At 36.7% G+C, this 22,171-nt stretch overlaps 4 protein-coding genes across 4 annotated transcripts; 3 read left to right on the forward strand and 1 right to left on the reverse strand.

Annotated features, from left to right (window-relative positions):
- Positions 1–464: 464 nt before the first annotated feature.
- Positions 465–3,555, forward strand: LOC108819081 (QWRF motif-containing protein 2). The gene is made up of 6 exons (XM_018592070.2): positions 465–1,968; positions 2,079–2,198; positions 2,576–2,692; positions 2,781–2,870; positions 2,939–3,046; positions 3,141–3,555. Exons 1-6 carry the CDS (start codon positions 733–735, stop codon positions 3,204–3,206), a joined length of 1,737 nt encoding a protein of 578 aa, XP_018447572.2. The 5' UTR covers positions 465–732; the 3' UTR covers positions 3,207–3,555.
- Positions 3,556–3,846: 291 nt separating this feature from the next.
- Positions 3,847–5,327, reverse strand: LOC108820791 (UDP-glycosyltransferase 79B5-like). The gene has a single exon (XM_018593795.2). The coding sequence runs from the start codon at positions 5,286–5,288 to the stop codon at positions 3,960–3,962; it is 1,329 nt and encodes a 442-aa protein (XP_018449297.1). The 5' UTR covers positions 5,289–5,327; the 3' UTR covers positions 3,847–3,959.
- Positions 5,328–9,657: 4,330 nt separating this feature from the next.
- Positions 9,658–10,945, forward strand: LOC108820374 (uncharacterized). Its single transcript, XM_018593322.1, has 4 exons — positions 9,658–9,804; positions 9,882–10,520; positions 10,602–10,737; positions 10,782–10,945. The coding sequence occupies exons 1-4, from the start codon at positions 9,658–9,660 to the stop codon at positions 10,943–10,945; spliced, it is 1,086 nt and encodes a 361-aa protein (XP_018448824.1).
- Positions 10,946–12,385: 1,440 nt separating this feature from the next.
- On the forward strand, positions 12,386–13,987 carry LOC108820375 (uncharacterized). Its single transcript, XM_018593323.1, has one exon. It carries the CDS (start codon positions 12,386–12,388, stop codon positions 13,985–13,987), a length of 1,602 nt encoding a protein of 533 aa, XP_018448825.1.
- Positions 13,988–22,171: the final 8,184 nt, after the last annotated feature.

Below are 22,171 nucleotides of genomic sequence, written 5' to 3' on the forward strand. Positions count from 1 at the left end.
TCCTAATTCTATATAATTGAAAAAAGAATATTGAGTGATTTTTAATATTTATTTCTATATAATGAATATAGTGTACAAATAAATTTGCAAAAAGATATAATTAAGATGTAAGAATTTTTAAATGAATTTTAAAAAATTGTTATTATAATCTTTTAATTATAAATGCATATAATAATAAGTAACTATAAAATATTTAAGTCCGCATGCGGACAGAACACCTAGTTTTGCATTATTATTCAAAAAATAATAATGCAAAATTCATAGTTATAATTAGAAAGATATTTACAATAATACTGTAGAAAGTAGAAATGTCAGAAACAAAACTAAATTCCGATAAAATCATAAACAAACAAAAAAAAATTAAGAATAAACATTCCAAACTCGAAAAAGGTTGATGGTAAACCTCTGAAAAAGCCAAAAAATAATAATACTAAAAAAGACTTCATATAAACAAGTTTTTGAGGAAGACCTCTACCCCAAATCCACAAACGGCAAACCCCACTTGCATTTTCTCCCCCATCTCCCATCACTCTCTCTCTCTTTCTTCTTCCTCTGTCTGCCAAGCAACAGGAACTGCACAAATCCTTCTTCAATCCCATAATTTGCAAACAATCTCTGAAAAAGTTCCGGTTTTGATGAGTCTGGGCGAGAAAAAGAAGAAAAATCTGTTGAGTGCAATGTGAGGATCCAACAACGAAGAAGAAGAAGAAGCAATCTCTGGGAGGCAGTATAATGGTAGCTGGAGTAATCTCCAGTAGCACTGACCCACCTCGAGATCGGCTTAACAATGTCGGAGGACAACAAAGAAGACCAAGAGGCAAACAGGTTCCCTCTCGCTACTTATCTCCTTCTCACTCTCTGTCCTCCTCCACTACAACAACAACAACAACAACATCTTCCTCTTCCTCCTCTTCATCCTCCGCCACTCTCAAGACAAGCAAACGATACCCATCTCCCTTACTCCCTCGCCCCACCAATTCCTCCTTTAACCCCATCAAAACACCTTCTTTGCTACCTAAACGGTCGCAATCCGTCGACCGCCGCCGACCCTCGCCGTCGCCGGCTCCGGCCGAAATGTCGGCGGCGACGAAGATGCTCATCACTTCCACCAGGAGCTTGTCTGTCTCTTTCCAAGGCGAAGCCTTTTCGCTTCCCGTCAGCAAAAAGAAGGAGCCCGCCTCGCCGGTTTCTCACCGGAGATCGACGCCGGCGCGAGATCAGAGAGAGAACTCGAAACCACTTGACCAGCATCGCTGGCCCGGAGCTTCCCGGAGAGGAAAGTCCGAACCTTTGGCTTCGAATCCGCTCTCGAGAAGCTTAGACTGCGGCAGTGATAGAGTGAAGGTGGGATCTAACGGAAGTCCAAAAGTTGCTATTAATGGAAGTCCTAGGGTTTCTATTAATGGAAGGTTGAGTTTAGATATAGAAGCTAGAAGAAGACCAAACAATAGTGTTTCCTGTGACTTCACTGCTTCTGATACTGATAGTGTCTCTTCTGGTAGCACTAACGGAGAAGTCTCCAAGTCAAGGAACGTTGTGGCTTCTGCTAGGTTTTGGCAAGAGACTAATACCCGGTTAAGGCGGTTGCAGGATCCTAGTGTATCATCAAAGCTTGGTCTTTCGAAAAGGTTTTCTAGTGATGCTGTTCTGTCGTCATCATCTCCTCGTGGTATGGCTTCTTCTCCTGCTGCTATTCGCTCTGCTTCACCGAGTAAGCTTTGGGCTACTACTTCTCCAGCTAGGGTCCTTTCGAGTCCTTCTCGAGTGTCTGATCAAATGAATGGTTATAACCGCAAGGACACGTCATCGATTATTAGTTTCTCTGCTGATATTAGGAGAGGGAAGATTGGGGGAGGTCGTGTTGTGGATGCACATTTGTTGAGGCTTTTGTATAACCGTTACTTGCAGTGGAGGTTTGTTAATGCGAGAGCAGACTCTGCTTTCATGGTGCGAAGATTGAACGCAGAGGTATGGCTTATGTGATTCTTTTTTTCATTTCTTTTTATGGATCGTAGATGCTTTCTTGTTGTTTCTGGCATAACATAGAATGTGAATGTACTTCTTTTTTCCTTTGCCAGAAAAATCTGTGGAATGCATGGGTATCAATCTCGGAACTGCGCCATAGCGTTACATTAAAACGAATCAAGTTACTTTTGCTAAGGCAAAAATTGAAACTGGCTTCTATTCTTAGAGGACAAGTAAGAATGTTAACTCTTTCTATTAAATTTTGTTTCTTTTCTTTCTATTTTTTTGAGAAAGAAGTCACAGATTATTCTGTGGAATTTAGCGTAGTGATGATTCCTTCTTGCTGTAGCAAGAAAACAAAGTTTTGGATATATAAACTCAATTATTGCAGAATGGTAACAGGTTTAGCAAATGAATCTGGACTCTAGTTAAATTGTTTATGTATGGTAGGTAAAAATGGTTATATCTACCACTACCACTAGAAGTAGGTATGCTTACTTGCTTAGAATCATCACACAACATTCTGAAACTTTGACAAGGAACCATCAGAACTGTAGTACTAGTATGCATATAAGAAAGAATAGTATGGATAATGAAATTGCTTGTGTAGATGGGATATCTAGAAGAATGGTCTCTTCTTGATAGAGATCATTCAAGTTCTTTGTCTGGAGCAACCCAAGCCTTGAAAGCCAGCACGCTTCGTCTACCAATCGTTGGAAAAACCGTGGTGAGTAACTTACCTCTGTCACATAATATACTAATAGGACCTGACAATGATTGTTTTTGGCTTAAATTTTTAAAACAATTTTGGTTAGGTTGATATCAAAGACCTTAAGCATGCTGTTAGTTCAGCTGTTGATGTAATGCAAGCTATGTCATCTTCTATATTCTCGCTTACTTTGAAGGTAAAATATGCTCTCTGTCTCTCTATATTGTATCTCTTGGGTCTGAAAATGTTATTAATCATGGCTAGGTTGATGAAATGAATACGGTAATGGTGGAAACGGTGAATGTAACTGCAAAGGAAAAGGTTTTGCTTGAAAGATGTCAAGGTCTCTTATCAAGAGTAGCAGCTATGCAGGTGATGAATCTTATCTTGTTTCTTTTAATTGGGATTTTAGATTTTATCTGCAATAATCTGATATTGATTTTGGGGGTAAACGCAAAACAAACAGGTTACAGATTGTAGCATGAAGACTCACATAATACAACTAAGACCAATCACAAGCAGCTTGACTTGATGACAACTGTAGAAAAAACAACTGATCTTCCGCAACAGAACAGATTTGCTAACACGGTGCCTTTTTCCTTCCTCGAATCCCAACCTTATCGTTTTCAAGTCAAGATTAAGGTGAGATTCGTGGGTTTATCTCTCTCTCCATCCCCTTTGCTATCTCTTGCTTCTCGTAGTTCTACGTTTGTTTTGTTTTTTAATGTAAGTTTGCAGGTAATGCCTCTAATGTAAGTAAGCTTAGTTTTGTATACAAAAGTTTTTCTTCTAATGGTTCTTTGGCTTGTGTACATATAACAGATGTGGTAGATGTAATGAATCACTGATTTTTTCTTTCCTATAAACGTGTTGCCGATTTCTTTTTATAATGTTAAGATCTTGTCGTTCCAGTTTCCGTGCATCAACGCCTTGTTTGTTGTCTGTTTGTTGATTAGCCTTAAAAGCTGTCAATAACACTATTAAGAACAATAGGCATACTGTTACGGTACATACCAAATGAAAAGGTAATCCACTGTTTAAGAGGTGTTTTGCCAGTTACATTAGTACATAATTTTGTTTAGTGGTAAACATAGCTTCCTCTTACATGTTTGGAGTAACCCATATTCATGTAACATTCTTTGTAAGGCTCTATATATAATGTTTCAAACTAATTAATAAAGGAAATTTTTTATTTATTCGAAAAATCATATTAAGATTGTTAATAACCATTTATTTTAATACATAAGAAACGTCGTTACAGTAGAATTGGCAAAAGTATTTCAATTCATGATGACTCTGTGTCGTTGACTTCAGCCTCCAATGCATCAACAAACTTATCAGCATAACCACTCAACAGTCCAGGACTAGTTAAAGTCTCTTTCAGTTTCATACGATTCCTCTTCACTATATTCCCAATCTCACTATCTTTATCCATCACGGATTTAACTGCATCTCTCAAGCTCTCTTTGGAAAACCATCCAGAGTCTTCTCTATGAACTTTCACAGAAACTTCTAATTCCTCACTCAACAATTTTGTGGTGAGAACTTGATCACCTAACTGAGGAATAAACACAATCTGACAATCACTAACCAGAGATTCCCACATCGAACCGGATCCACAATGGTTCACAAAGCAACCTACTGACTGATGAGCCAATATCAAAGGTTGTTCCACCCATCCTCCCCAAACGATTCCACGCCCTTTAACCCGTTCTTCGAACCCTTCTGGTAACGCTTCTTGAATCGTTGACGAGCCTCTTGGCGGCTTAACCGCCACAAGAAATGGTAAACCAGTTAGCTCCATTCCTAAACAGAGTTCTTGGAATTGATGTTTCTCTAAAATGGTTTGGCTGCCCAGCGCACAAAACACTACCGAGCCCGGTTCGAACCCGTTTAACCAGTGGTTCCATCGATCTTCTAGTGGTTTAACACTCTTTTCTTGCGGCTCAGGGAACACTGGACCAGTCAAAAGAACCTTTTTCTGACATTCTCTCTCGATGAAACTGCAATATTTACCCTCGATTTCCGCGCATGTCCTTATGGAAACCACGTCACAGTTCCTAATCCCTGTGGTGATACGAACAAGTAGCCTTTGGCAGGTATTGGTGAACAGAGAATAGAGGTTAGCTTCGTGTCCACGTAACGCCACTTTTGAGGAAGGATTACCCTGTGGTGAAAGAGCAATAGCTACACAAGCTGCGGATACGATCTGGTAACTCACACTCTTGACTCCAAACTCTTTGGCCATTTCTGGAACCCAGGGAACAAAATCAAAGAATATTAGGTCTGGTTTCAAAGCACGGACCATTGCTTCGATTTGATCGCGTAAGAGATCCATGGCATCAGATATGACTTTCCCAGTTATGTTTGGTGGGAGATCTGAGGCTGTCTCTGCGCCAACGGGGAGACCTTCAACAAGAGGAAGAGTAAGAGGGTGGAAGACAATGCTGTTTGGGAACAAATTGAGAGATTCGAGTTGTTTCTGAGCTTTCTTGGGAAGCAAGAAAGTGATCCGGTGACCTTTCTCAGCTAGTTTGTTGGCAAGATGAAGATATGGGATCATATGACCAAGAGCAAAATATGGGTACATAAATGCATGAAACTTTGACCCCATTTTCTCAAGAGAGCGGAAGGACGAAATTGCGAGATGCTCTCTTCCTCTGCTCAGTTTATTTATCTATATATAAATATCTAACAGTAATAGCTTTAACATGATTTGTATTAGGTGGAGTGTCACTATTAATTAAGATTAGTTATGTTAGGTGGTGGTAATTGCATGTGCATATATGTGCCTTTTTTGAGCAAATATGTCTCTGTCCTTTTTTTTTTGAGCAAATATGTCTCTGTCCATATTTTGCTTAGTTTGGGGGTTTGTCTTTTGCTGATGGTGTGAAGTTCCCAAGCTATATCATATCATAGAACTGGGAACAGCAAATCATGGAAACCAGATCATGAGTCAAGTAGTGGAAGCGATCTTAGGAAGAAACTTGGCAGGGAAGACACAGGGTCTATATTCTCGACAGACTTGAAATATCGTGAGAATCAGTTGCACCCCCTTTTAGTTAAATGCTACTGTTATTAATTAGGCTTAGTGTCATGTTTAGTTTAAGTGATTGAAATGTGAATATATTTCTCATTTTTCACAAACATTAAAAACCACATTAAATTTGTAAAATAAATATATTATTTTCTGTGATTGTAAACTGAAAAAATGTAAACTGATAGTAATTCAATAAAAAATTTATAATATATTTTCCTTAAATAACACAAACTTATAGAAAACACACCCAAAATTATCTTTATGAGCCAATTTTTTTTCCAAAACATTATCTTTGGGGATTGGAGCTAGTATATTAATATTTGAAATTTGTTGGGTTAGGTGGTCGGAATTAGTGGATGAACGTGTATCATGTGCTAAATGTCATTGATCATTGGGATGCAGATCTTTTAAGAAATCCGATCAAAAATATGCGATATCAATACTATTTGGGGTTTAGGATTTATCCAATAGTTTAGGGTTTAGGATTTAGAGTTTGGGGTTTAGTGTTTGGCTGATGGTATTAAAAATATTTTTTTAAATGTGTTTTTGTTTGCAATTGTATTATTTTTTATTTATTTCTATTTTTAGTTTAAAAATAAAATATAACTTGACAATGTTTTATTTTATTTTTTAAAGATACCGAATATGAAATAAGGAAATTTTATTGGTTGGGTGAACCTAAATGTTTCACTCTAGAGGTGAACCTAAAAATTTCTCTTTTATAAAACACTTTGAAATCTACTGTTATTAAAAAAAAATTAAGTTAGAGATTTTATAGTGTTTAAGTGTTTCTAGAGTATTTAAAAGATGTTCCTTGGTTAGAAAAATAAAATTTCAAATTCCACTATTTTATATGAGATTTTAGAATGTTTTAGTAAAAATCACATTAAATTCTCTAATTCTTCTGTAATAATCTATAAACTCATTAAAAATTAAATCACTTCAAACTAGGATGATGACCTATTGATATAAGTTTAGTTCAATATATTTTATGCAACCGTGATATTCCTTCTTCTTTTAGAAGTAACCGTAATGTGTCTCACACTATAGAAAACTGAGAGGTATAATATTATTCATTGGTACGAAACTCATACGTGTTATATAAACTTCATGAAATATTCTTTTGATGATGATCAACTATTCCACATACAAATCATTAATAGAAATACCTATACAACCCAGATACAAACCCACTTTTAATAATTTTTGTTAGTTTTAGACAAAAATAAATATTATTTTATTAGCTTGATAATATTTTTTGTCATTGTTAGCTTTATAACAAATAACAATAATTTGACTCGCACTCCCGGACGGATGTTTGATTTAACTTGTATTCAACGTAAATTCATAAACCGTTGGTTGTATAAAATAATATGTGTAATTTATTGTAAATACAATGACTAAATATGTAAATAAAAGAAAATAATTAATCTGCTATCCATGTATCCTAACAATTCTCATTTATTTTGTTATTCATGCTTTCAAACACTACCAAAAGTTATTTTAAATTTAATAATATAGATGCATTACTTATCTATGAATTATTATTAATTTATGATATTTTTTTTCTTGAAAATTAAACTCTCGAAATTTTATATTTGACCAAACTAAATAAGGTATTAATATTATATTTTAGATTTCTATATGATATATATACTTTATATTCCCGTTTGTATTTTTATTTTCAACACAAAGAAACAACAACCATTGTAATTACTTAATTTAAATTGATTTTAAATGCAATGGTAGAATCTGTAAATATAAAAATATAAAAAGAAACTATTTAATTCATTGTAAATACAATGACTAAATTTTATAAATAAAAGAAAATAATTAATCTGCTATTTATATTTCCAAACAATTCTCATTTATTTTGTTATCTATCTTTCCAAACAGTGCCAAAATTTCAGTTTTAATAATATAGATTATAAATATTTGTTATTATCATGATAAACAACTACCAACAGCCCATGAGTAAAAATCATAGCAAATATATAAATTAATAATATATATAGTTTTCAAAACAGATTAAAATTTCGACCAGTACAATAAAGTTCATGAATCAATTAAGATAATAATAAATAATAATATATAAATATTTTTTATAAGAAAATTAAATTATTTAATCTATATGTTCTATTAAATTAGGAACATGATCAGTTGATATTATTATGGAAGTATTTTTCATAAAAATATATTTTACGGGTTTAATTTAACAGATTTTAAATAGGTTATTCGATTAAAAATATTTATTAAATGTGATTTTACTTAAAGTTAGTGAATGCCATATTAACTCATTTACATATATATATATATATATATATATATATATATATATATATATATATATATACATATAACAAAATATATTAAAAAAAATTATACATTTTTCAAAAAATTTGTTCGGTTTTTGATGCGGACTGGATTTGATATTGGTTTTCAGATATAACACTTTAAAAACCGTCCGAGTGTATATGCCAGATATAATAGATTATGAGACTTTAATTTTCGGGTCGACACCGAATCATTTTTTCGGATACGAATATTCTTAACTAATTATGTTAGGTAACTACTAAGAAAATATAGCATGTTACAAACTTTAGAAATAAAGTATAAATAATTTTTGAAATACATATGACATAAGTGTATAGTTATGAAACTTGACATATTTAATATAGTTACAAATAATTATATTAAAATATTAAACACAAATATGATTATAAAAAATAACAAAAGTATAAAATTTAAATTTCTAACAAATTGTTTTTAAAAAATAAACCCGCCCTTTTAAAAGGTAGATCAGAATCTAGTGTGATAATTAAATTTGCAAATAGATACGATTATAAAAAAGGGAAAATTAGATTTTTAGGACACTTTGAACTAGGATTTGTCACACTAGGATTTTTGCAAGATGTTTTGTCAAATTAGGATTTTAATTCTTGTAAATACTATAATACCCTTAAAATCTCATTTTAGTAATTGAATTATAATTATAAATAATATTTTTTGCAATAGATTTATTATTTATAACATTTAAAAGTAAAGAATGAATTAAAAATGAGATTAAACAAAAGAGGGGATCGGGTAAAAAAGATCGCGACCCTAATTAACTTTTTTACTTCTTCTCCGCCGAGCTTGCTCCCATGGCGATTTAGGGTTCTTCACCGCCCTTGTCTTCTCAGCCGATCTCTTCATCTGAACTTCTATCTAACAAGAAATCTCTTCTCCCTCCTCGTCTTCCTCTTACATCCGACTCCCCAAAACCTTAATCGACGTTTTCTTCGTCATCTAGGTTCGTCGGACGGGTCAACTCCAAATCGAAGTGTTCTTCCCTCAGTTTCATCAAAATCTCACGTCTCTTCACACAAGGTATTCGATTCCGTCTATTGATTCATTTAACCCTAATTTTTTGTAAACCTAATTTCTCATCTTTCTTAAACTGAAATTGGCATTTTTGGCTTGATTAATCATCTTAGAGTAGTTGTTGTCCGATTGTATATGTATTTGATTGTATTTGTATCAAAACGATTTAGGGTTTTGGAAAGGGGATAATTCGGGTTTTGACATCTTAGACTTGTTGTTGTCCGATTGTAATGTATCTTGCTCTTAGAAATCTTAGAATTCAGTGGAAAAGAGGAAATTCGAGTCTTGATAACTTATACCATTTGCTGCCCGATTGTGTATGTGTTCATGTAGAGTAGATGTTGTCCGATTGTAATGTATATTTGTCTGAGAAATATTAGAATTCAGTAGAGTAGATGTTTTCTGATTGTAATGTATGTTGTCCGATTGTAATGTATATTGCTTATGAAATTGGACATGTCTTATACCATTTGCTATCCGATTGTGTATCTGTTCATTGTAGACATGATTGTTGTTGCTCTCATTATTGTGTGATTATATTGATACTTTTGAACTCACAATTTTTTCATGTTTTATAGATATGTCTCAAGAGTTACCGAAGAGGATTTTTAAGGAGGGCGAGGAGACCCAAGTGACTCAGATCAACAACAACTGCAGGATCGACTTCATTATCAGAAAGTTGGAGGAATGGCTGCCAAATGAGTTGAGAGAAGTGAAGAAAGATCCGGTTTTTAGTCAGATTTTTCAGCTGCATGAGAATGGTCTTGGGTTCTCCGCGAGAGTGATACACAGCTTCTTGTGCAGGGAGCTGGTGACTTACAAACAGCACGAGCTCTGGTTGTCTTTACGAGGAGAGCACTTCGGTTTTCACTGCAAGAGTTCCACGCAGTAACCGGGCTTCAGTGCGATACTAGTATCTCGCTTAAGGAGTTCAGTGACTGTGATGATGATGATGGGTTCTGGAGCAGGGTATTGAGGAAGAAAGAAGGGATTACAGTCTACAATCTGTGGATTAAGCACAATAATGCGGTGAAGAAGTGGCGTAATGCAGATCGCATCAGATTGGTCTACCTTTGCATCATTATGTATGTGGTTTTAGCGAGAGATGAGAAGGCTAATATCCCCCTCAAATACATCAAGGTGGTCATGGATCTTGAGAAGCTTCGTAGGTATCCTTGGGGAGTTGATGTTTATGATTTACTCTATGAGTCAGTAGTAAAAACGCGTGACTTCCTATCTGAGAAGACTACTAGTTACGTGTTCGATGGCTTCTCCTACGCCTTGCAAATTTGGACAATGGAAGCTGTACCAAAGATTGGAAAGCTCTGTGGTAAAAATCTGGTCAAGGGTTTTAAGGATGGCCCTAGATGCGTTAACTGGGTGGGAGCTGCGAAGGTGTCATATGACGAGATCATTCACTTGGAGAGAATCTTCACAAACGAGGTAATTATTTCTATTTACCTTGCCTTAATCCGCTTTCAAATGAGCTTTTAGGATTAACTTTCTTTACCTTTTCTTCTGTAGGATGTCACTTTTCCATACATCTCATGGACAGAGAATATGGATGTTGTCGATAATGACCAATTTCGCAGAGCTGGTGATGTGAGGGATGATAGAATCATCGTTCTGAAGGAGATGATAAGTAAGAAGTATGACTTCAGTGAGCACATTTGGGAGTACGAAAACACTTCGAGATTTCTTTAGATCTTAATGACGAAGCTGTGAATGTTGAAGAAGCTGCGAATGGTGAAGGAAATGGGAATGAGAGTGATGAAGACTTTCAGACTCCAAGAGGATCAACGAGTGATGTGTCATCTAAAAAGGGAAAGGGAAAGAAGAGGCTTCCGGATCGTGGTATGGAGACATGAAAGCTTTTATGACCCAGTTGTTTGATGCGAATTTCTCTGGAATGGAGCAGAGGCTACAGAAACAGATGGATGAGAAATTTGAGCAGAAGAAGGCAGAGCTTAGAGATTCACGTAAGGAAGCAAGGGTTGAAGTTGAGCTTGGAGAGCTATCACCGAGCAAGCCATCACCGAGCAAGCCATTACCGAGGAAGCCCTCGACTTCACATTCATCGTTGAGGAGGTCCAAACGCGGGGTAAAGAAAAACTAGTCTGCCCCACTCTCTAAAATGTTAATCTAGCATGGATATATCAGTGTTTTAAACTTATAATCCGAATTATAAACTAAGTAGACTACCAGAATGAGTATTCTAGCTGTAGCTAGAAGATAAAATAAAATATGATTCGAATTTTTTTTTTCAAAATTTAAGCTTATATATTGTCATACTTATGTTTCCTACAGTTTTAATATTTTTTTATATTTTTAAAACTCTACTTAATATTTTTCTCATAAAACAAGGATAAAATATGTCCAAAATTGCCAAAAGTATGAAAAGTCTTATTGTGACAAACAAAAGTTCAAAGTGTCCCATTTTTCCAATTCTCCCTTAAAAAAATTTCATGACAAAATAATAACGAGCCCAAATATGACTAAAACCATAACATCTGTTCAAAAACGCGGCATCGAGGGCCAATTAGCGGCAAGAAAATCGTTTGTCGGCCTCCCGCCGCCGCGATTTGATCTTAATCGGACAAAACTCGGGTAGCTTAAAAAAAATCCAGATTTTGTTCATTTCAACTTAAAAATCCGGGCTTTTTGCAAAGACTTAAAAGTTGAAGTCAAACACAAAACTAATTTTTTTTTTTGGAAATTGGTTTTGCCCTATTCACTCCACAAGTTCGTATAATTCACGAAAATGCCATCAATTTTTTTTTCATTTTTTCAAAAATGACATTTTTACTCTCTCATCCTCATCATCTTCAAGTAATTACAAGATTGCCATTGTTAACAATACCCCAACCACCATGAACAACCAATTTGAAGCTCTTAATGCTTCCAATTTCGATTTACCCTTCTTCTTTCTCTCATGAACTAAACACAACATCTCTCTCACTTTCTCTCCACATTGAGCAAAAAAAACCCAAGATTTTGATTCTACATTTTTTATGGTTCATAGAGTCATAGAAACACATTTTAGATTTTTTTGCTCTCCACCGGAAATCTTTTCCGGCTTTGTTTCCTTTTTAGTTGACGGTGGTTGGGGTTTTCCTTTTTGGGCTGTGCTAATTATTATTTTTGGAGTGTTTATTAAGTTTCCTTATCCTTCAAATTCTAGTGATTTGCTGATTTCTTCCTTGCCTTTTCTGTTTGGGCTTGATATCTTATTTTGGGCTTCTTTCCTTTCTTCCTTGATACGGTTTCCTTTTCCCTTTGTGCGTCTCCTCCAAGTTAGCAATCTTATAATGATTTCCCAAAAAATCATTCTTGAATATCAAGATAATAACTGCGCCTCCGCCTCATCTTCCTCCTACTGTGGGGATCTTCTACCGAAACTCCCAGCTCCGTCTCATCGAAATAGCGCTTCTGCTCTCGGTGCAACCGTTATGGCTGATAACTTGCACAACGCTATCAACTCCTTGTCGCTGCATGATGAAGAGCCAGTGGACCTCCCTGACAACCCGATGTTCCATGTGTATGAGGAGAATGCTATGAGCCTTCTTGGTCGTCTCCTTAACCCTGCCTGCCAGCTAATGGACAAGATGATCGAGACTATGCCAAGGGTTTGGAGGGTCTACAATAGAGTCCGAGGGATTGCCCTCTCGCGTGATAAGTTCCAGTTTGTTTTCCAACGTGAGGAAGACATGCTCACTGTCTTGAATGACCGACCCTGGTCGTACAACAACTGGACTATATTGCTTGACCGATGGGTTCCTGCACCGCCTGCAAACTTCTTGACTACGGTAGACGTGTGGGTCCGTATTAGACACATTCCGATGAACCATTATCGGATTGAAACCATGGATTTCTTGGCCTCTAAAATTGGTGACGTGCTGGAAATCGCTTATGATCCAAAAGTCTCTCAAAAGGAAACGTACATACGGGCTCTTGTTCGTCTGGACATAGCGAACCCAGCTATTGAATTCAAGCCCCTGAATCTACCCTCTGGTGGCCGTGTGATCATAGAATTTGAGTATGAAAAACTTCGCAAGAGATGTTTTCACTGCCACCGTCTTACGCATGAGAAACCTAGTTGCCCTTTTGTTCATCAGAAAGTGGCAGCCAAGGAACCTCAAAGGCGTTTGGATGCTCCCAAATCCCCTCCGCAGCAGCTAGAGGGACCATCTTCTTCAAAGGTGCAGCCCGCTTCAGTCAAACAACCTTCTGTTCCTGGTCTTAGTGTCCCTCCTGGTTTCGCTCCCCTGTTTCCGGAGCTACCTGCTGAGGAACGTGCTGCTGCTCTACTCTACATCTCGCATAGTGATGCTACTGAATGTCAAGCAAGAATAGAGCGAGTACAACAATCCCTCACTCCTGGCTTTGTGGAACCGTCCTCGTTGAAACCCACTATCTCTCATGATCTTAACAAGGGCAAAGGACATGTCTTCACCTTCACTGATAATGAGAGACCTCTGAAGCGTTCCTTTGGAAGAGATGAGGCTACTACAACGTCTGAGCAACCTACTTGGAAGGTTAGACGTAACCTTAACCGTGATTCTGATGATCAAGAAGTGTCCTCTGCATCCTCTCTTTCTTGTCCAACGGTATTTCGTATGGGCTCTTCCTTTGGAACCCCACCTTCCGGGACTTGGAGAGATGGTAAAAAGAGTAGACGCCGGCCTCAAAAGTGGAAGCGTTTCAACAGAGCTCCCCACCCCTCTGACTCAGCTCTACATGACGTTGTAGGTAACGATCTCTCTGGCCTGGGATCCGGTACCTTACCTGGGAGCAGTAACAATCTCACCAAACGCAAGGCCTCAATGACTGCTGAAGAACAGTCTGCTAAATCTTCGAAACCTACCAAACCTTCGGTGGCTTCCGATTTGAAGCCGCTGCCATCCCAATGAGCATTATCAGTTGGAACTGTCAAGGAGCAGGAAGCGACGAGACAGTTCAACGCCTCCGTGAAATGAGGAAAAATCATTTCCCGGATTTTTTATTTTTGTCAGAAACGAAACAAAAGCGTGCTTACATGGTTGGGTTACAGAAGGAGTATGGTTATGATGAAGTCTTAACAGTGGAACCTGTTGGTTTGAGTGGTGGTTTGGCTGTTTTTTGGAAGAGAAGTTATAGTGTGGATGTCTTAGTGGCGGACAAGAGGATTATCAATTTACAAGTGAAGATTGGCTCCCTTACCTTTTTTCTCTCTTGTATATATGGTGATCCAGTGCGGGACCGCCGAAACATAGTATGGGATAGGATCACTAGCATTGGAGCTAGTAGAAACGAGGCTTGGCTACTGGTTGGTGACTTTAACGAGTTGCTGAAGGCGAATGAGAAGGTAGGTGGACCTACTAGACAAGAATCTACCTTTTGGGACTTTCGCAATATGGTTGATAATTGCCGTATCAAAGAGATCCGCAGCTCAGGCAACTGGTTATCTTGGGCTGGTTGGCGTGACAAGATATGGGTACAGTGTCGCTTGGATCGCAGCTTCGGCAATGATGAGTGGTTCCGTATATTTCCTAGAGCTCATATGGAGTATGGTGATATGAGAGCTTCTGATCATCGTCCTATTACGATCAGTTTTGTTCGGGAGGAAAGAGATACAAGGCGTGGGCGTTTTATGTTTGACAAACGCATGGTCGCACAAGCTGGAGTTGAGGACATAGTGAAGCTTGGTTGGGGAGATGACCAGAAGGAAAATACTACTCCACTGATGGAAAGAATCCGACGATGTAGGTTTGAACTGTCCAAGTGGAAACGCATCACAAAGATGGGGTCCAGAGGGAAGATTGCTCGGCTAAAAACGGCTCTTGAGAAGGAGATCTCCAAGCGGATGCCGTGTGCTGCAAGGATGCATCGTTTAAAAAGGGACCTTGCTAAAGCACACAGAGATGAAGAGGCCTTTTGGCGACAACGCAGTCGCAAGCTATGGCTTAAGCTGGGAGATAGAAATACTCGATATTTCCACAACTGTGCTAAGAGCCGTAAGCTTAGGAATCGGATTCTGATGCTCTTGGATACGGATGGCAGGGAGCACTTCTCTGAGGGTTCGAAGGGCCACATTGCAGCTGAGTACTTCAGAGACATCTTCAGTAGCTCTAATCCGTGGGATCTCGAGACTCTTTTTGATGGCTTTGCTAGCAAGGTAACGGAGGAGATGAACACTATGCTGACCTCTCCGATCCTTGAGGAGGAAGTGAAACAAGCAGCCTTCAATATCAAAGGAAGTAGTGCACCTGGAGCTGATGGGCTAACGGGAGTGTTCTATAAGAAGTTTTGGTCGATTGTGGGGCCTAGCACCACGAGAGAGGTACAAAAGTTTTTCCAAACTGCTGTGCTCCCTTCGGATTGGAATCATACGCAAATATGACTTATCCCTAAGATTCTGAATCCCTCGATGATGAAGGACCTACGGCCAATAAGCTTATGCTCTGTTCATTACAAGATTGTCTCCAAGATTCTCTGTGGGAGGCTGAAGAAGATCTTACCAGACATTGTCTCTGATACACAGGGAGCTTTTGTAGGGGGAAGACTGATATCCGATAACATTTTGGTAGCACATGAAATGGTACATGCCTTGAGGACCAAAGATGGAGTTACTGAGACTTCCATGGCCATTAAGACTGATATGTCTAAGGCTTATGACCGAGTTGAGTGGAGCTTCATTGAAACTCTGTTGGAACGCATGGGATTTGCTCGTCAATGGGTGACTTGGATAATGGCGTGTATCAGTTCTGTGACCTACACAATCCTCCTTAATGATGAGCAACATGGTTTCATTAAACCTGAAAGAGGGCTTAGACAAGGAGATCCACTTTCCCCTTTCTTGTTCATATTAGGTGCGGAAGCATTGGTCAACACTCTTAACAAGGCTGAACAACTCAACAGCCTTACTGGGATCAAACTCTCTTCACAGGGACCAGCGGTTCATCACTTGTTATTTGCGGATGATAGCCTCCTACTTACTAAAGCTACAGTCTCTGAAAGTGAAGAGATTGTTAGACGACTGAAGCTCTATGGAGATGTCTCAGGCCAAGTGATAAATAAAGCGAAGTCATCAATCATCTTCGGCTCAAAGGTTCCTGATGAAGTCAAGGAAGCAGTGAAAGAGGCTTTAGGGATCTCGACTGAAGGAGGAGAGGGGACATACTTAGGCTTGCCGGAGTGTTTCAGTGGCTCCAAACGACAGCTTTTGAATTTCATACACGATAGAGTTCAAGTACGGCTACGAGGAGGAGGAGCAAATACACTTTCTCAAGGTGGGAAGGAAGTTATTCTCAAGTCTGTTGGTTTAGCGCTACCAGTCTTCGCCATGACATGTTTTAAACTGCCTAAGGATCTCTGTGAGAAGCTCACCAGCGTGATGATTGAGTTCTGGTGGGGAGGAACTTCGGAAAAAAGAAAGATAGCTTGGGTTGCTTGGAAAAAGCTATGTAAACCTAAGGAACTTGGAGGGTTAGGGTTTAAAGATATTGCCTTGTTCAATCAGGCCTTGTTGTGCAAACAAGCTTGGAGAATTTGGTCTAAACCACAATCCTTACTAGCACGAGTCATGAAGAGCAGATACTTCAAGAATGGTTCATTCTTAGACTGTGGGATCGGCAATAGACCTTCGTATGCTTGGCGAAGTATTATGCATGGAAGAGAGTTACTTGTAAAGGGGCTCATGAAACAGATTGGTGATGGGCAGAGCACACATGTTTGGTACGATAACTGGATCCTTTTAGACGCTCCTCGACCCCCAAGATATCGTACAGATGAAGTCGATCTATCCTTGACAGTGTCTGAATTGATAGACTCGAGATATGGCACTTGGAATGTGCACCGAGTCAGACACCTCTTTGTTGAGGAAGATGCTAACTACATCTTGGGTCTTAAAATTCATCTGAATCGTCCAGATGCAGTGGTTTGGGGTTTGGAGAAGAACGGAGTATACAGTGTCAAAAGTGGTTATAAGTTACTTGACACTATTCAGGAAATGGAGAGCAATTCTCAGGTAACGCTATCGCCATTGGAGAAGAGTCTCTGGTCAAATCTCTGGAAGGTGAAAACTCTACCTAAGATAAGACACTTCCTATGGAAGGCTTTGGCAGGAGCCCTGGCGGTCGCTGATCGACTTCAAACTCGAGGCATTCAGATTGACCCTATATGTAGATGTTGCCAGTTAGCGCCTGAAACCATTTGCCACGTTCTCTTCCATTGCCCTACGGCACAAGAAGTCTGGAGATTGTCTGGTTTCCCTCAGCCTCCTGCGGGTTTCTCTCCTAACTCAGTGATGTTGAACCTTCAGTACTTGCTGCAGTGTAGTAAACGACAATCGGTGCCTCAACGCATACGTATGCTCTTCCCTTGGGTACTTTGGCACATTTGGAAAGGAAGAAATGAGCTCATTTTTGCCAATACCCGTCTTGGATCAGCTACTATTATGGAGAAGGCTCAGAACGACTATGATGCTTGGGAAGAAGTAAACATAGTTAATTTGGCTCAGGTTATACGGGATATTAATGACATTTCACCCATTGAGAGATGGCAGAAACCATGCCAGAGTTTTGTGAAGTGTAACATTGATTCTTCATGGACTAGTGCAACCGCTAATGCGGGAGCCTCTTGGATACTCAGGAATCACAAAGGAGAAGCCTTAGCCCATAGTCGAAGATCTTATTCTTCAGTTACTACTAGGCTTGAGGCGGAGCTTCTGAGTTTTAGTTGGGCCATTGATGGTGCTAGAGATCTACGCTTCGATAGAGTGGTGTTTGAATCCTCTTCCTACCTTGCGGGTGAAGCAATTCTCAGACCTGAGGAATTTCCAAGCTATCAAGATCTACTGACTAACATTCGATGTAAGTTAGAAGGATTCAGGTTGTGGAACATCTCTTTTTCTCCCCTTTCTGGAAATAGAGTGGCACACGAGATTGCACTCAGTGTTACGAGAGATCATCGCTATCAGTCGTATGTGGCTCATGGTGGACCATTTTGGTTGAGAGCTTTGATACAAGTAGATGCGCAGGAAGCTTCTTAACTTCACCTTTAGAGATGCTGCTTCGTCTAAACCTCTCTTCTCTCTCTTTGACTTTTTGGCTGAAAGGCCTCTTATTTGCTTTGTTGTTCAGGGTCCTATTGGTTCCCTTTCTTTTAGCTTTGCTCTGTTTTTCTGTTCTGGTTTGAACAGTTCTTTCGTCTGCAAGGTCCTTTTATGGCCTTTAATAAGATACTAAGAGTTAAAAAAAAAGAGTCATAGAAACTAACGATTCTAGGTGGGTTACATTCGTTTGAGATTATGTGTGCTTGGAGAAGCCTTATGTGTGCTAAGAAAATTATCTCACCAATTTAAGGTATGAAATCGAGTTTTTTTTCAGATATGTTCGTCCAGACGACTTACCTGGTAAGTCGTTTGGCTATAGACGACTTACCTGGAAGTCGTCTGGTCAATGCAAAGGCTATTTTTGCAATTGACTTTGAAATTTCTTTTCTGGGACGACTGAAATATCAGTCGTCTGGTTTAGCTTGATTACAAAAAATCTCTTAAGAATCTAAACGACTTACATTTCAGTCGTCATAGGTTAGTTTTGCATTTGACTTGATTTTGTCAGAAGTTTGACTTTTACGGACGACTTACATTTCAGTCGTCCGGTAAAAAATTGAAATATCAATATTTTATTAAAACTCGACGACTTACATTTCAGTCGTCATAGGTTAGTTTTGCAATTTAAAAAAAAACTTCAATAATTTATTAAACACAGACGACTTACAATTCAGTCGTCGAGGATTTTATTCCGAGATTCTGGTCAAACCTCGTAAATCGTGGACGACTTAAATGTAAGTCGTCAGGCGGACGACTGAAATCTAAGTTGTCTGGATATAATTAAATATTGAATTTTTTTTCACAATTTCAAAACTAACCTATGACGACTGAAACGAAAGTCGTTGAATTTTAATAAAATATTGATATTTCAATTTTTCAACAGATGACTGAAATGTAAGTTGTCTGGATGAAATTAAATATTGAAGTTTTTTTCACAATTTCAAAACTAACCTATGACGACTGAAATGAAAGTCGTTGAATTTTAATAAAATATTGATATTTCAATTTTTCAACAGACGACTGAAATGTAAGTCGTCCGAAAAAGTCAAACTTCTGAAATATTCCAGTCAAATGCAAAACTAACTTATGATGACTGAAATGTAAGTCGTCTGTGTGTTTTTGGAGATTTTTTAATCAAACTATAGCAGACGACTGAAATATCAGTCGTCTCAAATAATTGATTTCAAAGTCAATTGCAAAAATAACCTTTGCGTTGACAAGACGACTTAAAGTTTAGTCGTCTGGATGACTTAGATTGAAGTTGTCTACGTCTATCTTTAATAAACTTTCGTTTTCTCTCAAACTAAAAATACTTTTAACATCTTCTTGTTAACTCATGTTAAGTAACTTCAAGAATATTAAGTTTTATGGTTTAGTATCTTATGTGTTAGTTTTTGAATTTGTGTAATGTTTGATCTTCTGTAAATTTTACTAAGTTTTCTTGGTTGGATAGAGTGATAAAAATATTTTTTGAATTACTTAGAGATATGTAAATCTCATATTTTCAAAATATGTTTTCTCCCTTAGTTTCATTAAATTTGACTAAGTTTTTCAACACAAACTTGTAAAACATGTAATATTCTTTGACACCAATGATGATTTGTTGGAAGAAGGATTAAAATACTTCTTAAAATGTTGTATCAATACGAGGCTACCAACATTGTTGTTTATTAAGATGAGCAGAAGACCATTGGAGTTTCTTATTGCATATGGGGGGTCCAAAGATGAGAAAAGTCTATTGAAGACTGTTATTTCATTGATTTGTAAATGTGTAAATACATTGTTAGCACATATATTACATCTTGGGAAACAATATTACTGATTACAAAAAAATTACAACTAAAGGAGTATACATGCAAATCACAAAACATACCACAAACAAAACTATAATAGATCATTCCTCTACAAAGACAAGCTTGGACTCCACTTGATATGAAAGAAGACAGCGTCAGAAAACTTCCAGAAAGTCCAGACAACTTCCAGATGACTTACATGAATCGGAGCAAAATGTTATTTTGATATATAGTTTATATTGTAAACTATGATAAATATAAACTACTGAAAGAAAGTATATTTTGTGAGAATGCAAAATGTAAAATAATGATAAAATACATTATTTAAAATATATCACAATAAAAAATAAGTTAAAATTTTTAATCATTTAAAATGTTGATTTTCTAATTCCTTTGTTCATTCTATCTTTTGATTCGTATTGTATATTTGGTGGCTAAGAGTTTAAATTCTTACTAAGAAAACAAACTTTTTAGAAGTATACATTAAAAATAAAACAGGAATTATAGAATTTTTCTTCCAATTTCAAAAATGTTGGATATAATAATTTTGTTTTTGTAAATACCTTGATTAAAGGTAACAGTTAATTTCTTATTGAATATTTTCTGAAATTTCATAAATATTGAAAAATATACTATAGTTTTCGAAGGTGATTGGCAAGTACTCTGAATGCTTCCCACACCTTTTCCACAACTACATTAGTTTACCAATCTTTCTCTAATAGAATAATTCAAAGATACATCATAAAAGTTAAATTAAAATTATATTGGCTTTTAAAATTAATTTTTCCAAAATTTTATATTTACTTCTTTGATAGCTATTGATATTAATCTACATCAATTGATTCTGTAGCCACAGTAGAAAAACTTACAGTTTATATTCTAAAGTAAAGTATTTAAATCTACAGCTTCTACCAATCAAACACTTCATGAAGTTCTTATGTTACGAAGACTAAATATCTCTGCTAAATATTATATTCTAGACGTAGTTCTCTGCTAAATATCTTCTTAAATGTTATTAGTTTCCATGAGGTTCCTATTTCTCATCATCGATTTTCCAAGAGTGAAGATATAAGACATTAGCGTTGATTGTATATTTGTGTATGTTGATACGTAAAATACTGTACATGTTAATCAACATCTTGTCTGGCAGAATCGAAATAGATTAATAAATATATCTCAAATAATATTTTGTTAAAATAATAATTAATATTTGATTGTGATTTGCATCCAGTTAGTCATGTAAGAATTGTTTTGTATTAAAATGACACAAATGTTTGTAAGATACTTAAAATGACCAAAATAGGACTTGTGTGCATATTACATATTTAAATGTTATTAAATTAGAGGAATTCTAATTTTACCATATATTTATTTTCTAAATTTCTTTTTAGGAAACGAAACGAATAAAAACAGATTAAAGGATCGACATTAAGCAAAATTTGTATGCTTTGTTCATTGCTCTGATGCTATGGTGTTAGTTTGATTGAGTTTCTGATTATTGGGCTGTAGTGGGCGGTATTGAGCGTCCTCACTGAGTACTTTTGTATGCTCATGCCTCCTTTTGTGATGCAGGTGATGAGTAGTTGGTCGACCGGAGCGCGGAACAATGAAGACCATTGGGGCGGATTTTCTTTTCTTATAAACTTGGGTTTTTATTTGGCATTTTTATGAATCTTATACTATTACTTTACAGTATTTTGCTCGGATTTATTAATAAAGTTTAAACATATTTTGGAGTTTATTGTTGGAAAATTTCTTGAATTTTTACTTAGAATTTTTCGAGGTTTTTAAAAAGATTTCCGGGTCGGGGTGTTTCACTCTGCTCATTTTTTTGGTCTCGAAACAGCTGTTCATATACAATTAGCTTTGCTGAATTAATTTACAATATTAGTAGACCGAGTAAAAATAAATTCGTGATTTTTATCGGTTTTTCAGCAATTGTAATCTATTTTTTTGCATTTTCTAATTCAGTTTGATTTGACTGGTTCATCAAAATCAGTTATTTTATTAAAAATGTACATACTAAATTTATTGTTTCTATAACAGCTGAAAATAAAACAAAATAATTTTATTTGATAAATCCAACAAACACGCATACTTAGTATTATATCAATACATAATAAAATAAAATAAAACAAAAACAAAACAACATATATTCTTATAGAGAATACTTAAATTTAAAAAAATGAGTAACTATTCATATTTTGAAT

This window comes from Raphanus sativus, chromosome 8, assembly GCF_000801105.2.
Source record: "Raphanus sativus cultivar WK10039 chromosome 8, ASM80110v3, whole genome shotgun sequence".
Taxonomy (NCBI): domain Eukaryota; kingdom Viridiplantae; phylum Streptophyta; class Magnoliopsida; order Brassicales; family Brassicaceae; genus Raphanus; species Raphanus sativus.

Coding starts and splice junctions, on each gene's coding strand:
- LOC108819081 (XM_018592070.2), top strand. CDS start 733: ATGGTAGCTGGAGTAATCTCCAGTAGCACTGACCCACCTCGAGATCGG. Junction 1,969..2,078: donor TGCGAAGATTGAACGCAGAG/GTATGGCTTATG, acceptor TTCCTTTGCCAG/AAAAATCTGTGGAATGCATG. Junction 2,199..2,575: donor CTTCTATTCTTAGAGGACAA/GTAAGAATGTTA, acceptor TTGCTTGTGTAG/ATGGGATATCTAGAAGAATG.
- LOC108820375 (XM_018593323.1), top strand. CDS start 12,386: ATGATTTCCCAAAAAATCATTCTTGAATATCAAGATAATAACTGCGCC.
- LOC108820374 (XM_018593322.1), top strand. CDS start 9,658: ATGTCTCAAGAGTTACCGAAGAGGATTTTTAAGGAGGGCGAGGAGACC. Junction 9,805..9,881: donor GAGAAGTGAAGAAAGATCCG/GTTTTTAGTCAG, acceptor CTTCTTGTGCAG/GGAGCTGGTGACTTACAAAC. Junction 10,738..10,781: donor AAGTAAGAAGTATGACTTCA/GTGAGCACATTT, acceptor AGATTTCTTTAG/ATCTTAATGACGAAGCTGTG.
- LOC108820791 (XM_018593795.2), bottom strand. CDS start 5,288: ATGGGGTCAAAGTTTCATGCATTTATGTACCCATATTTTGCTCTTGGT.